The 12,718-nt window shown below is 34.6% G+C and overlaps 1 protein-coding gene across 1 annotated transcript in view; it reads left to right on the top strand.

The window, feature by feature from the left end:
• Positions 1 to 12,718, top strand: part of LOC130049204 (multiple epidermal growth factor-like domains protein 10) — a 39,232-nt gene that overhangs the window by 10,426 nt on the left and 16,088 nt on the right. Inside the window, exons 3-4 of the mRNA XM_056146490.1 lie at positions 7,366 to 7,605; positions 11,359 to 11,496. Coding sequence (XP_056002465.1) covers positions 7,366 to 7,605; positions 11,359 to 11,496 — 378 coding nt within the window. The remainder of the gene's footprint in view (positions 1 to 7,365; positions 7,606 to 11,358; positions 11,497 to 12,718) is intronic.

Genomic DNA, 12,718 nt, shown 5'->3' with positions numbered 1-12,718 from the left:
AACTTTCTCTTATCTCAGAATGTGCCCCCTAAAATCGGCACTTTAGCGAAATTATGTAATCAATGTTTCTAAGATTTTACAGGTTAAGTGTTTGGCGTCTTTTCATTTCTTTAATTTTAAGCCAACCCCAACCCCCACTTATTTCATGTTCTAGCATATTTATAAAAGATATCCAATCATTGTGATATCACATATATATGTATTTAAAATATTTTTTACGTGGTAATTTATCGTAACTATTATATGCGATTTTTAAAATAAATGTATGCCGATATCCTGTTTAATGTCAGTTATCAAGTACATTTCCAGCGTTGGGCCAACGTTGGCCCAACACAACTATTCCAACGTAAAAAAAAAATACTCTAGGGCGCACATTGCTAACATAGCGCCGTTGTTGGGCCAACATTGTCGTCCCGGCTTAAGTGTGACGAAAAGTAAAAAGCAGCATGTTAGCATTGGGCCAACGTTGTGCCAACGTTGTATGCCCAACGCCAACCATCGGCCAACAATATAACCATTTACCAACGTTGGCCCAACATAGTCATGCTATCTGGGCTAGTATAAAACTGGTTTTCCTACTGTAACGACTTTCCCTTAGCTCTAACCTCTATTCTGTTATAAAAGTACTGGTATCATGTATATATATATACACACTTACTCTTATGTGTGGAGGTACAAAGAGGCTGGACTCTTGTTTTCGGGTCTTTTCGGGTATTTGTTTTGTCTGCTTCTTAATTTCTTTAACTTCCTTTGCCAGATCATCAATTGTTTTTTTCAATCAGCATAAATATTGTATGATTTCATTGTATAAAAAAATAGATGCAAACTTAGTGAAACACTTTCATAAATATATAAATTGCTGTATGATACTGGTAACCATTTTGTATTTGCAAATGAAGGACAGAATATGAAGAGAAATATTTGTCACATTAAAGTTCTCTCGAATTTCACAAAAAAATGTTGCGAAAGAATATTAGTTGGTTTGTCCTACCCTTGATTATAAGACTAAATGTGAAGTATCAAATCAATCGAATCAGTCCTGTTGATACTTTTCCCCTCTCACAATAAATATTGTGGGGGATAATAAAGGAGACTCATGATGCAGTGCTATGTACAGCTGGTGATACATACAATATTAAAATAAATGGCAGTCTTCTAGTTTATAGACGCATTATGTTGAAGTATATTGGAGAGGATCATTAAATTGCAAGGACTTATACGTATCCAATCCATTTGTATGTAGCTCTATTATACAATAGAATAGGTTCAAATCAAAATAAATGAAGAGAAGTAATTTACGAATTATATGTGTCCATTGGTTCATTTTTGAGTCACATGCATGCCTATTTACTATAAATAAGCCGTCTCGAATACCTAGGGTACATGTACAAGTTTTCCAGTCTGATTGACTTGGCAGTTGTCACAGGCACTACCCTTGGTACCCTCTGTGTTCGGGACAACATTTTATACTGTTTCAATTTACTTCCCATATATGGCATACTTGTTGTGCAGTGCATTTGCCATCGGTATTATTATGAGCAATGTCCAGACCAATGTCAATATAGAAATCCTTATAAGATCATATGCACAAAGGATATACATTTGTATGGTATCATGTAGTTATAATGTTTAATTGTTAGAATTGTTTATCCTCCCTGTAGACCAGATTAATAAATAAATATACCTCGACCTATATGACACTTTTGGACCATCTGCATTTATTCCTGTACGGAGAATCAACTGTAAATATATTTGTGCAGATGGAAGGGTTCAGAATAAAGATGTTTCTTACATTTGTCCCAATATCAAAGATGTGAATATATGATGTTTTAAAGCAACATTTCATAATGTACATGAAGTATGTTCATTTCAGTAAGGTATACTTGTTTAGCAAATACTTGAAATATTTTTTAAGTTAGTTTTGTCATTTTGTGGTAATTGACAATGTAATGTTTGAAGATGTTCATGTATAGTCATCCGCCGGTTAACTAATATCTCTGGAAGGATGTTTCGTCCTGCACCAGATGATAAATATCTCTCGGAAGGATGTTTCATTCTGCGCCGGTTGACAAATGTATCTCGGAAGGATGTTTCGTTCTACGGCGGTTGAGTAATTAATGTCTCTCGAAAGGATGTTTCGGCATGCGCCAGTTAACTAATTAGTGTCTCTCGTAAGGATGTTTCGTCCTTTGCCAGTTGAATGGAAGGATGTATTTTTGGAATTTTTCATATCAATACAAAACTTTTCAAATGATCTCGTTTGAACATTTACACTTGTGATTATTAACGATTAGTAATTTATACTTATGATATATATACTTTTAAAAACTATTGAAATGTGCAGTAAACCATTGTTTATACTTGTTGTGATGTGATTATTACTAACAGGGTGAAACATTTTGAGGAATATGAACGCTAATGCTGAACCCATTGCTAAAGCATATGGTGCATGAAAAAGTGAATGTAATGAACAGTGATTATTCTCATAAATCCACAAAGAGTACTAAGAGTAGGGCAAACGTGTACCTCTGGACACAACAGAGGTAAGGGCGGGTGCTTATTGAATCAGGAGCACGTATCTCCTCTTGATCGGTTGCACGGGGGAATAACACACATTACAAATAAACACTGAAACCAAGGCCTGTTCATTGTGAAATTGATATAGAAAAACTGTACTTGGATTCTTGCTAGAATTATAAACTGACAACAGGGTTTGAATACTCGTTTATATTGTGTATAGTTCATATATACATTCTGTAGTATTTAATATCTTAAATTCTTGTATTTATCAAGCGGGGGTACATGTAACTTATGCGCAACATTTGCGTAGTGCAGGTCGGAATGTCTGGACAGTAGAATATGAATATTGTACAAGCAGTGCGCGTGTATAAGATCTAGTTGAAACCATACATATTTGATAGAAACGTATACATTTGTGTCATATGGGATAAAATTTAAAATGGTTATTAAATTCATATTATATATATAAATTTACTAACATTAAATCTGCATTATACATGGAATAAAATTGGAAATTAAATTTCATTTTACGGACACGTATAAATTTACTGTAAACTCGAATTAAATCTGAAACTTCACGAATAATATAAGTTTAATGAAATATAATATCTGTAAACGCCAAATTTCATGCAGTGTTGATTATGTGGTGTTTTATATTTTCGGGATCTTTGCACGAAAAAGGATACTAGGGAAACTACACAAGGAAAACTTCTGGGGTAAAAAACTAGTAGAATTTTAAAAAGAGTTTTATCTACCATATCATACTAATTGGTAAAGATATTTCAATTCAAAACACAAAAAATAGCATTTTTTCTATTTGAAATAAAATTTAAATTGGTTACCATGGCAACAAAATATGCATATTGAGCACTTTTACAAGGTCTACGTCAGAAAAAACAACAATTTTATCATGATATTTCGATCATAAACATTTGTAAAAACAGATGAAATGACTACTTACCGTGCTTTTTTCCATGGTAGCAGATTTAAAAGAAGCATGTTTTATAATTGTACAACTTTTGAAGGATGCATTGAGTGGAGTTAATCAAATGTGGATTCTAAATAATTCTACAGAACTTTTAGTAAACTTGAAATCGCAGAATGTTTTCCAAATCAATAACGCTATACACGACTATTCCTCGCGATAAATTAAAGACTAGACTTTTTGACATCATAGACAGTTGCTTCTTCAACAAAAATGGAAAACAGAAATAATCATATCTAGTGATTAGTCATTCAAAGACTTCCTTTGTTAAACACAACTCTGATTCCACACAGAAGTACTCTGACGTTGAAATAAACAATATGCTAGAGTTCCTCATTGACAATATCTTCGTGGTCTTTGATAATCAGATCTTCCAACAGTCTGTTGGAATTCCCATGGGCACGGATTGTGCTCCTTTGTTAGCTGACCTGTTTCCATATTCATATGCAGCAGACTTAATTCAAAACCTTCTACGTGAGAAGAAAACATCTCTCGCTGTGGCCTTCATTGCGATATTTAGATATATCTGATGACGTTTTGTCTATTAACAATAACACCTTTCATTCATTTGTCCATTTGATACATCCCTATGAGCTCAAAATAAAGGACACCACAGATTCGTCCACTTCTGCTTCATACTTAGATATTTTATTAACGGCAAACTGACAACTCAACTGTATGACAAACGGAATGATTTCAGCTTCTCCATCGTCAACTTCCCATATTTATGTAGCAATATTCTATTATCACCTACATATCGTGTTTGTATATCTCAACTGATTCGATACGCAAGAGCTTGTTCTGCGTATAGTCAGTTTTTAAATCGAGGTAAGCTACTGACAAAGAAGTAGATGGTACAGGGGTTTCAACAGCCTCGATTGAAGTCAGCATTTCGCAAGTTCTATGGTCGTTGTAACGATCTAGTTCGTCAATACAACCTATCATTCGGCAAATGCTGTCTGACGTGTTTCATACCGATTGTTAGGCCCTTCTTGACAAATTGATTTTGACTGCGGATAACTCCGTTTACCTGATCAGGATATAGGGCTCACGGCGGGTGTAACCGGTCAACAGGGGATGCCTACTCCTCCTAGGCACCTGATCCCATCTATGATGTGTCCAAGAGTCGGTGTTTGCCAAACCATCTATTTTGTATTACTTATAGGAGTTATGAGATTGATCACTGTTCGTTATCGTCACCTTTCATTGAACATTATCATGAACAAAATATGATTTCAACGCAAAAATTTTAATCTAGCCATATTTTTGTTTGAAAATCTCGGTTTATCACATTTTCTCCGGATTTATTTCTTTAAATAATATGGTAAAGGATATGGATCAAGCTGATGATGGATGCAAAAATATGCTAGAGTTCCATGTTTCATACCGATTGTTAGGCCGTTCTTGACACACTGATTTTGACTACGCATAACTACATTTACCTGATCAGGATATAGGGCTCACGGCGGGTGTGATCGATCGACAGGGGATGCTAACTCCTCCTAGGCACCTGATCCCACCTCTGGTGTATCGAGGGGTCCGTGTTTGCCCCACTGTCTACTTTGTATTGCTAAAAGGAGTTAACAGATCGATCAATGTTCATTATCTTCACATTTCATGAAGGTGAAGTTATTAATTATCGAAATAATATATTATCTTTGAAACAAAAACCCAAATACGATGAATAAATGGATGTGCAAGTAGGTTAAGGGCTTCAATAGTAAAATGTACTATAACTATGGGGTGATATTACACCTCAAATTCACAGGTACCATTACACTTGTTACGGTTAAACACCGAAACGATATTACCCATATGGTGACTGTGCATCCGTAATTTCCCCTCGTGGTAATTTACCGTGACGTCAGTTGAATATCATGTAACACTTTATTTTTGGAAAACATCAAGAGGCCCTAATGGTAAAACAACGTTTGGGTGCATGCGGGTTACAAGCTGACTGTTTATTGATATATCCAGAAAGAAATAAAAAGTCTTGGGAAAAAATGCATACTCAAACTAAACATGCTATAATTTAAAAACATAACAACAGTCATCGGCGAATTACCGGGGTTGTCAACATTCGTAAACATATCATCCCATTAATATACATGACAGAAATTAATCCCTGCACTTTTCAAACAGATGAATTTATCTAGAATATATTTCAGAAACATTCATATTGTTTTTATAGCAGATAAACCAGAATTTTGCAACTGTTTTTGTAGAATGGGATTATTTATGTACATAACAAAAATTTTAAAGGCATCAGTCATACAGATTAGGGGCGATTTAAAGGTCACAATATGATATAAATATCAACTCCATGCATACTTTATATTTGATATACGATGTCGGTGGAACGGGGTTAGGATGTCTATAGTGTAAAGGTCTCCGTAGGCCTGAAAATTGTGCTCTATTACTTGAACACCTGTTCCAAAATTTGATGATGAAAATATTAGCTAGTCACGAATGTATATGACAGACAATAATATCTGTATATTACACAAAGCCATGTATAATACAGGCACGTAGAATCGGAGGGAGGAGGGCGGCTTTCTTTTGTAATAAAGACATAACTGGTGACTACCCCTAATTTTTAAAAAGTAATAAAGAATGGCAAAAATGCAATTTCAAAGTAGTGAAGGTTTTGAATTGAATCCATATACAGAAGGGATTATATACAATATTTAAGAATTAGAAGTTAGGGGGAAAAGTAAAGTTTAACTAATATTATTATATTTAAATGAATTTAGTGTACGTCAGCCCTGTCCCAACTCACAAATTCAGATTTTGAAGAACATGTTAGTTTTTGTTTCCTTTTTACACTTATTATTTTTAGACAACTATGAAGTCCACACCCCACCCCCTTGAAAAACGATTATACGTGTTTATAATGAAAATAGCTAATATACTAATATTCACAAAAGATATCTTACGTATTCTTGACTTATTAGACAATTTAAACTAGAAATATACTGCAGATAAAATGTGTCGTCGTATCGCACGACGGCTTAAAAATATCGAGGCAAGCTACTGACAAACAAGTTGATGATGCATGAGTTTCAATAGTGTTGTTTTAAGTGAGCATCACGCAAAACCTATGGTCTTTAAAACAATCTAGTTTGCCAATACAACATATCATTGGGCCAACGGCTGTCTGACATGTTTCAAACCGATTGCTAGGCAGTTTTGGCACACTGATTTTGCCTATGGATAACTCCGTTTGACCAATCAAGATATACAGCTCACCGGTCGACATGGCATGCTTACTCCTCTAAGGCACCTGATCATACCTCTTATGTGTCCAGCAGTCCATCTTTACCTAACTCTCTATTTTGTATTGATTATGCGAGTTAAGAGATTGATCACTGTTTGTTATCTTCACCTTTCATGTTTTTAAAGCCGATATTTTGAAACGTATCTGTGACAACAACACGTCCGTCAAACATTTACTTTTATTTTTTACATATTTTGAGGACCATATTGGGGGGGGGGGGGGGGGGGGTAATCAAATTATTTGATGAATATCAGTTAAGTTTCAATTTCATCAGTAAAATCGTAAATCTTAACTTCCGAAACATACTTTTTTTATTACATAAGATTTTGAATCTGCACCAAATTTGGGTAGATTACATCATATATTATAATATTGCTACACTTAGCATGTGTCGTGTAATATCTAGCCATATATTGATATACACATACTTGTGGAAACCCTATGACATCGGAAAAGCAAAAAAAAAAAAATTAATAGCAACAACTCTGCTAAATTTTGTCTTTGATTTCCTTTGTCGTTTCATTTCATTATTTCAGTGATTCTCAAAAGTACATGATATTGACGTCAAAATGTTTGTTTTCAGTGATACGACAAAGAGGTCGTTTTGCAGGATTTTCCATTTATTTATTTATGCCTTTAACCAAGAGAGATGAGTTCCTCTGCCATAAAGATGAACCACCTGGCCTCCCTCCGTTAGACTTTAACACAACCTGTATTGGATACAGTCAATACGTCATGTTTTACAACGAGAGGTTGGATGGAGTTACTTATGATGGATACGAAAATCCAACTTTTCCTCAATTATGTGAAGTAATCGTAGAGGGTATTGCTGATTAATTTTGGCGTTTTATTTTTACACATTCAAATAACTAGATATCAATATATCGTATATTGTAAGTTTCGACAATTCAATTTACAGACACTGAAGCATGCTACTACCGGTTCACTTCCAAAGCGTTTCGTGTCTTTCCGTGCAAAAAATTTCGTACAAGAATCATTTCGTACATGATCACACCCATAGATACCACGCCCTTAGAAACTTACAGATCATGCAAAACGTGCAAGTGAGTTCGATATGGGATCTAGGATAAATGTATATTCCTGGGAATTTGAGCAATTATATCAAACTGTCTATAAGACGGACTTTCAGCATTGGAAATCTGTAAAACAGTTTATTATAAAACCACCAGGGAGAGCAAAATCTGATACCATTTTATCACTTCTGGCAGTTTCTAGCAAGTGCAGAGACATGACGTATATATCTGCCCTCGGTAGTTTTTTTTTTCTTCTACAATTTGTCCTGTTACACTTGTATGATCAAGTTTCTCCTTTTAGATAAAAAGTATTCTTATTAACGTCATTTAACTGAACTGTCTGCATAATGCAAATACCGACCTGTGTATAACCTGCATATTCTACGCAAATCCCAATGTGCATTTTTAATCACACTTGAGGGCAGTTAATCAGGATATTTAAAATCAACATTGGTACTGAAGGTGTGTAAATCGGCAAGGGAATTAAAATTTTGTTTATATATTTTTGTCTCTCAAAAATGAATGCAGCTTCCTATAGGTTTAAAATTGAGGTAAATACACCAATCTAATTCAAGCGCATATAGATTGGTCATTTCTGTAGTTAGTCATTATTTATCTTATCTATTCATTTATATGTTTGATTTATTTCTCAGTCTATTTCAATCATATCTTCGCTGTTTCTTTTTGTTTTCCATTTCTCCTTTTCCAACGTGACAAAAGCGACTTGCTAATACGATGTCTAGGTTCAACTCCCCCCTTCCCCGCCCAAGAATATGTTCCAATCTTGCCTTTTAAATCATTTTTATGTTGTCATACAAGTACACTACTCAAAATTTGATAAGGATCATAGATATTTTGATGTTTTGTTATGTTAGTGGTAAATTACACACATATAACCTAGTGATCCTTATCAAATTTTGAGTAGTATGTATGAAAATGTATAGGTTTATTCAACATCTGTCTTTGAGAACAGAACTGGAATATACAAATTGCACATGTGTTTTAACGACACTCAGATTGAATGTAATACATATACGGTACCAATTTTGATGCACCAGATGCGCATTTGGACAAATAATGTCTCGTCAGTGATGCTCAAGCCGAAATTTTGGAAATTCGATTTGACAATAAACTTGTAAGAGCTAAAAGGAAAACTAAAGTGCCAAAAACTCGAGCCAAATTCGTCCAAGGAACAAAGCAATGCATGAGGGAGATATAATTCTTAATTTTGAAATGAATTTCTAAATTTTATAGCAGCAATTAAATATGCATCCGTTTTTTCAAGCTAGTAACAAAGTACTTAGCTACTGGAGTGAAGAGACCCTCGGAGACTAACAGTCCACCATGTACAAATATAGCAAATCAGACGCGAGTTTTCAATGCATTTAATCGAAAGATGAAGATAACGAACAGTGGTCGAATAAATAAAGGCTGATTAAATAATTAATATTCCATAACGATACCCTTTTTGCATCTTTTTCTATTATTTCCAAAGTAAAAAAATCATTTCTTTTTATTCCAACTTATTCGTAACTCATTGAGCTAATAAGTAAAAATGAAATTTGCCGCGTCTTACATGAGCAATCATTTTAAAATGGATAATTGTCATTTATTTCTCAACCTTTTTTAAATTATCTGAATATCAATATTGTATTGAAACTATTTCTTGTTTAAAATAACCCTAGGGAGAACCAAATAATGCCGAAACAATCAAACCGTGTAGGTCATGTCTACCGTTTCGTGCAGATCGTTTGCAACCCCCTTCCCTTTCGAATACGTTTCAGTCTTGCCTGACGAGAAGTTTTTTATTGATTATTTTATATGCTTTTCTACATGTAAATAAAATTAATAGGTTTAATTAACATATGTCTTTGGGACGAGGCCTGGAATACATTAATACAAATTACATAGATATTTTAAAGACACCAAGAATCAATGTACAAAAATAGCGAAACAGACGTGACCATTTCATGTCCAGTTTCAATGAATTTGATAAAGCAATGAATGGATAAAAGTTAAATAATAAAGATTCCATGACGATATGCTTTTGCATATTTTTTTTCATCTCCGAAATATTCATTTGTTTTAATTCCGACGTATTCATAAGTCATTGATCCAATAAGTAAGAATGAAATTTACCGCGTCTCACATGATCAATGGATCATTATCATATCTTTCTCAGCTCATTTTTTATATCTAGAATGATGCCGTAATATTGAATCTGTTTCTTGTTTAAACTAATCCCAGGATGGACCAAATAATGTCGAAAATATAAAGCGTCCAGGCTATGTCTACCCTTCTTGTAGACCGTTCACATAGCGTGCAAGCCACGCCTACAAAGTAGTCAGCATTTCGTGCGAAACGTTCATTGGAAACCGTTCACCGTTCCGTGCAGATCGTCCAGCATTCGATGCAAACTGTTCAGCTCTCTGTGCAATAATCGTTTCGTCACGTTCCGTGCAAGTGGTGTAGTAGTACGCTTCGGGGTTTGTATAGATGTGAAAGGCAGAGTAAGAACTCACCGTTATTAGGGGTTTGGATGATTTAAGCTTCTACATCATTACCAATGAAAGGTGAAGATAACGAACAGAGATCAATATCATAACTCCTATAACCAATACAAAATAGATAGTTGGGCAGACACGGACCCTTGGATACACCAGAGTTGGGATTTGGTGCCTCAGAGGAGTAAGCATCCCCTGTCGACCGGTTACATCCACTGTGAGTCCTATATCCTGATCAGATAATGCGTAGTCAAACTCAGTGTGCTAATAACGGTCTAATAATTGCCATGGAACACGTCAGACAGCATTTGACCCAATGATAGGTTGTATTAACGAACTATATCCTTATAACGGTCATAGAATTTGCGAAATGCTGACTTTAATCGAGACTGTTGAAACCCCTGTACCATCATCTTGTTTGTCGCTATTTGAATAGTATATGGCTCGTTAGTGATTCGATGCGCAACAGCATGTTCTGCTTATGATCAATTTCTAAATTGAAACAGGCTATAGAGAAAGAAATTCATATTACAGATCTTTCAACCGTCTTGTTGAAAATCTACAGTTCGCAAATTATGTCATCGTTAAAATTATCTAATTTACAAATACAACCTGTTATTACATCGAATGCTGTCTGATGTGTTTCATTTTCATTGTTAGCATGTTCTACACATACTGATTTTGACTACGGCTTACTCCGTTTCCTTGGTCAAAATATAGGATTAAGGCGAGTGTGACCGGTTTATATGGCTTGTTTACTCCTCTTAGGAACTTGATCTCACCTTTGGTGTACCCAAGGGTACGTGTGTGTCCTACTCTTAATTTTGCATTTTTATAGGAATTATGAGATTCGTCAGTGTTTCATATCTTCACTGTTTAATCAATAGATTGATATGACAAAAACAACTTGAAGATTAAAATTCAATTCATTTACACGTCAAAGCATAAGGCAGTAACAAGAACTATGTAATTATTTCATTTCAAAACATTGGTGTGAAACTTCTTATCTTCTGATTAATCTTACTTTTCTTTTTTTAGGTTGTAAGAAGCCGGGTGTTTATGGGAGTAATTGTAACTTGACATGTCCGGTCAGTTGTAAGGAACAGCGATGTAACATCGTCAATGGGACGTGTTTTGAATGTCTGCCTGGATGGATGGGAACATTTTGTGAAAATAGTAAGTTTTTGCTCATTTGCTGATGTTTGTTTGTTTGGGTGTCTTATTCGAAAAGTTTCACTCCTATAGATACATTTTATAACATATTTTAGATAATGTCTTTTAGCAAATAAAAAAGATTCCCAATATACGAAGACAAACAACTCCAATGCAATGTTACAAAACCTTTCGCATTTATATCCAACTTATTTCAAGTTCAAGTCTACACCCTGTGTTTCCTGCAAATATACTTCTACTATTGCATCCAGCTTTTTAATTATCAACAAACTTTGCAGTACCTAGATATAGAGCATATTATGCGTAATCCACCAACGTATTCTTGTTCTCATCTTCTTTCAACTATAGTCCAGCTGAACATGTCATTACTGGTGATGTAGATATAGTTGATAATGAGGATCTCAAATCACGTATTCTAAAAGGTCCTAAATACAGAGAACCTCGGTCTTTCAATTAGCGACAGAACTTCAAAAGCATAAGAGTAATATTAAATCCCGAATAAGACATTTTAAAACAAAAGTACGCATCAGCTATCCTTCTGTGTTTAGTAAACCAGAAGTGATAAAAGAATTAGATAGATTACATGTGGAATATGTTTTGGTTGCTCCTGACAAAGCTTGTAACAACATTGTCTTTGTTTGTAAGGCTCATTATTACAACTGTACTTTAAACGAACTTGGCATTGATTCCACTTTTGGTAATCGTACTTACACTCCAGCTGCCCTTTCAAAAGAAGAAATTCTTCAAAACTATGCTTCAGTTTTAGACACATTTAATATCCCAGGTAATGGGCAAATGAGTATGAGTTACCGTACCTATACTGGATTCCCAAACTACATAAAAACCCTTACAAAGATACATTGCTGGATCCAGTAAGTGCCATACCAAGCCCTTATATTTGCTCCTGACGAAAATATAAACTTCTGCGAATGAGAACCTTCAAACTTGCTTTACGACTACATATGAAAGAAGTGGTGTAAATCAAATGTGGATTCTGAAAAATTCTGGAGATTATTACATAAAATCATGGATACTACCACCTTTAATACTGGCATTGTATATGACGATTTTTTATTCTATTGTGCGACTTGATAACAATACAGAATTTTCCCATTATTGTTATTTTTAATATCCTTATTTCATTGGAGAATCTATGTTAGGTGTAATTTTAAAGGGAAGGATGGAGAGTCCGAACCCCCTCCCACATTTTGGTAGAAACTAAGTA

Source organism: Ostrea edulis, chromosome 8 (genome assembly GCF_947568905.1).
Source record: "Ostrea edulis chromosome 8, xbOstEdul1.1, whole genome shotgun sequence".
Lineage (NCBI taxonomy): Eukaryota > Metazoa > Mollusca > Bivalvia > Ostreida > Ostreidae > Ostrea > Ostrea edulis.
The sequence above is the reverse complement of the archived record's forward strand: the minus strand, read 5'-3'. Positions and strand labels throughout refer to the sequence as shown.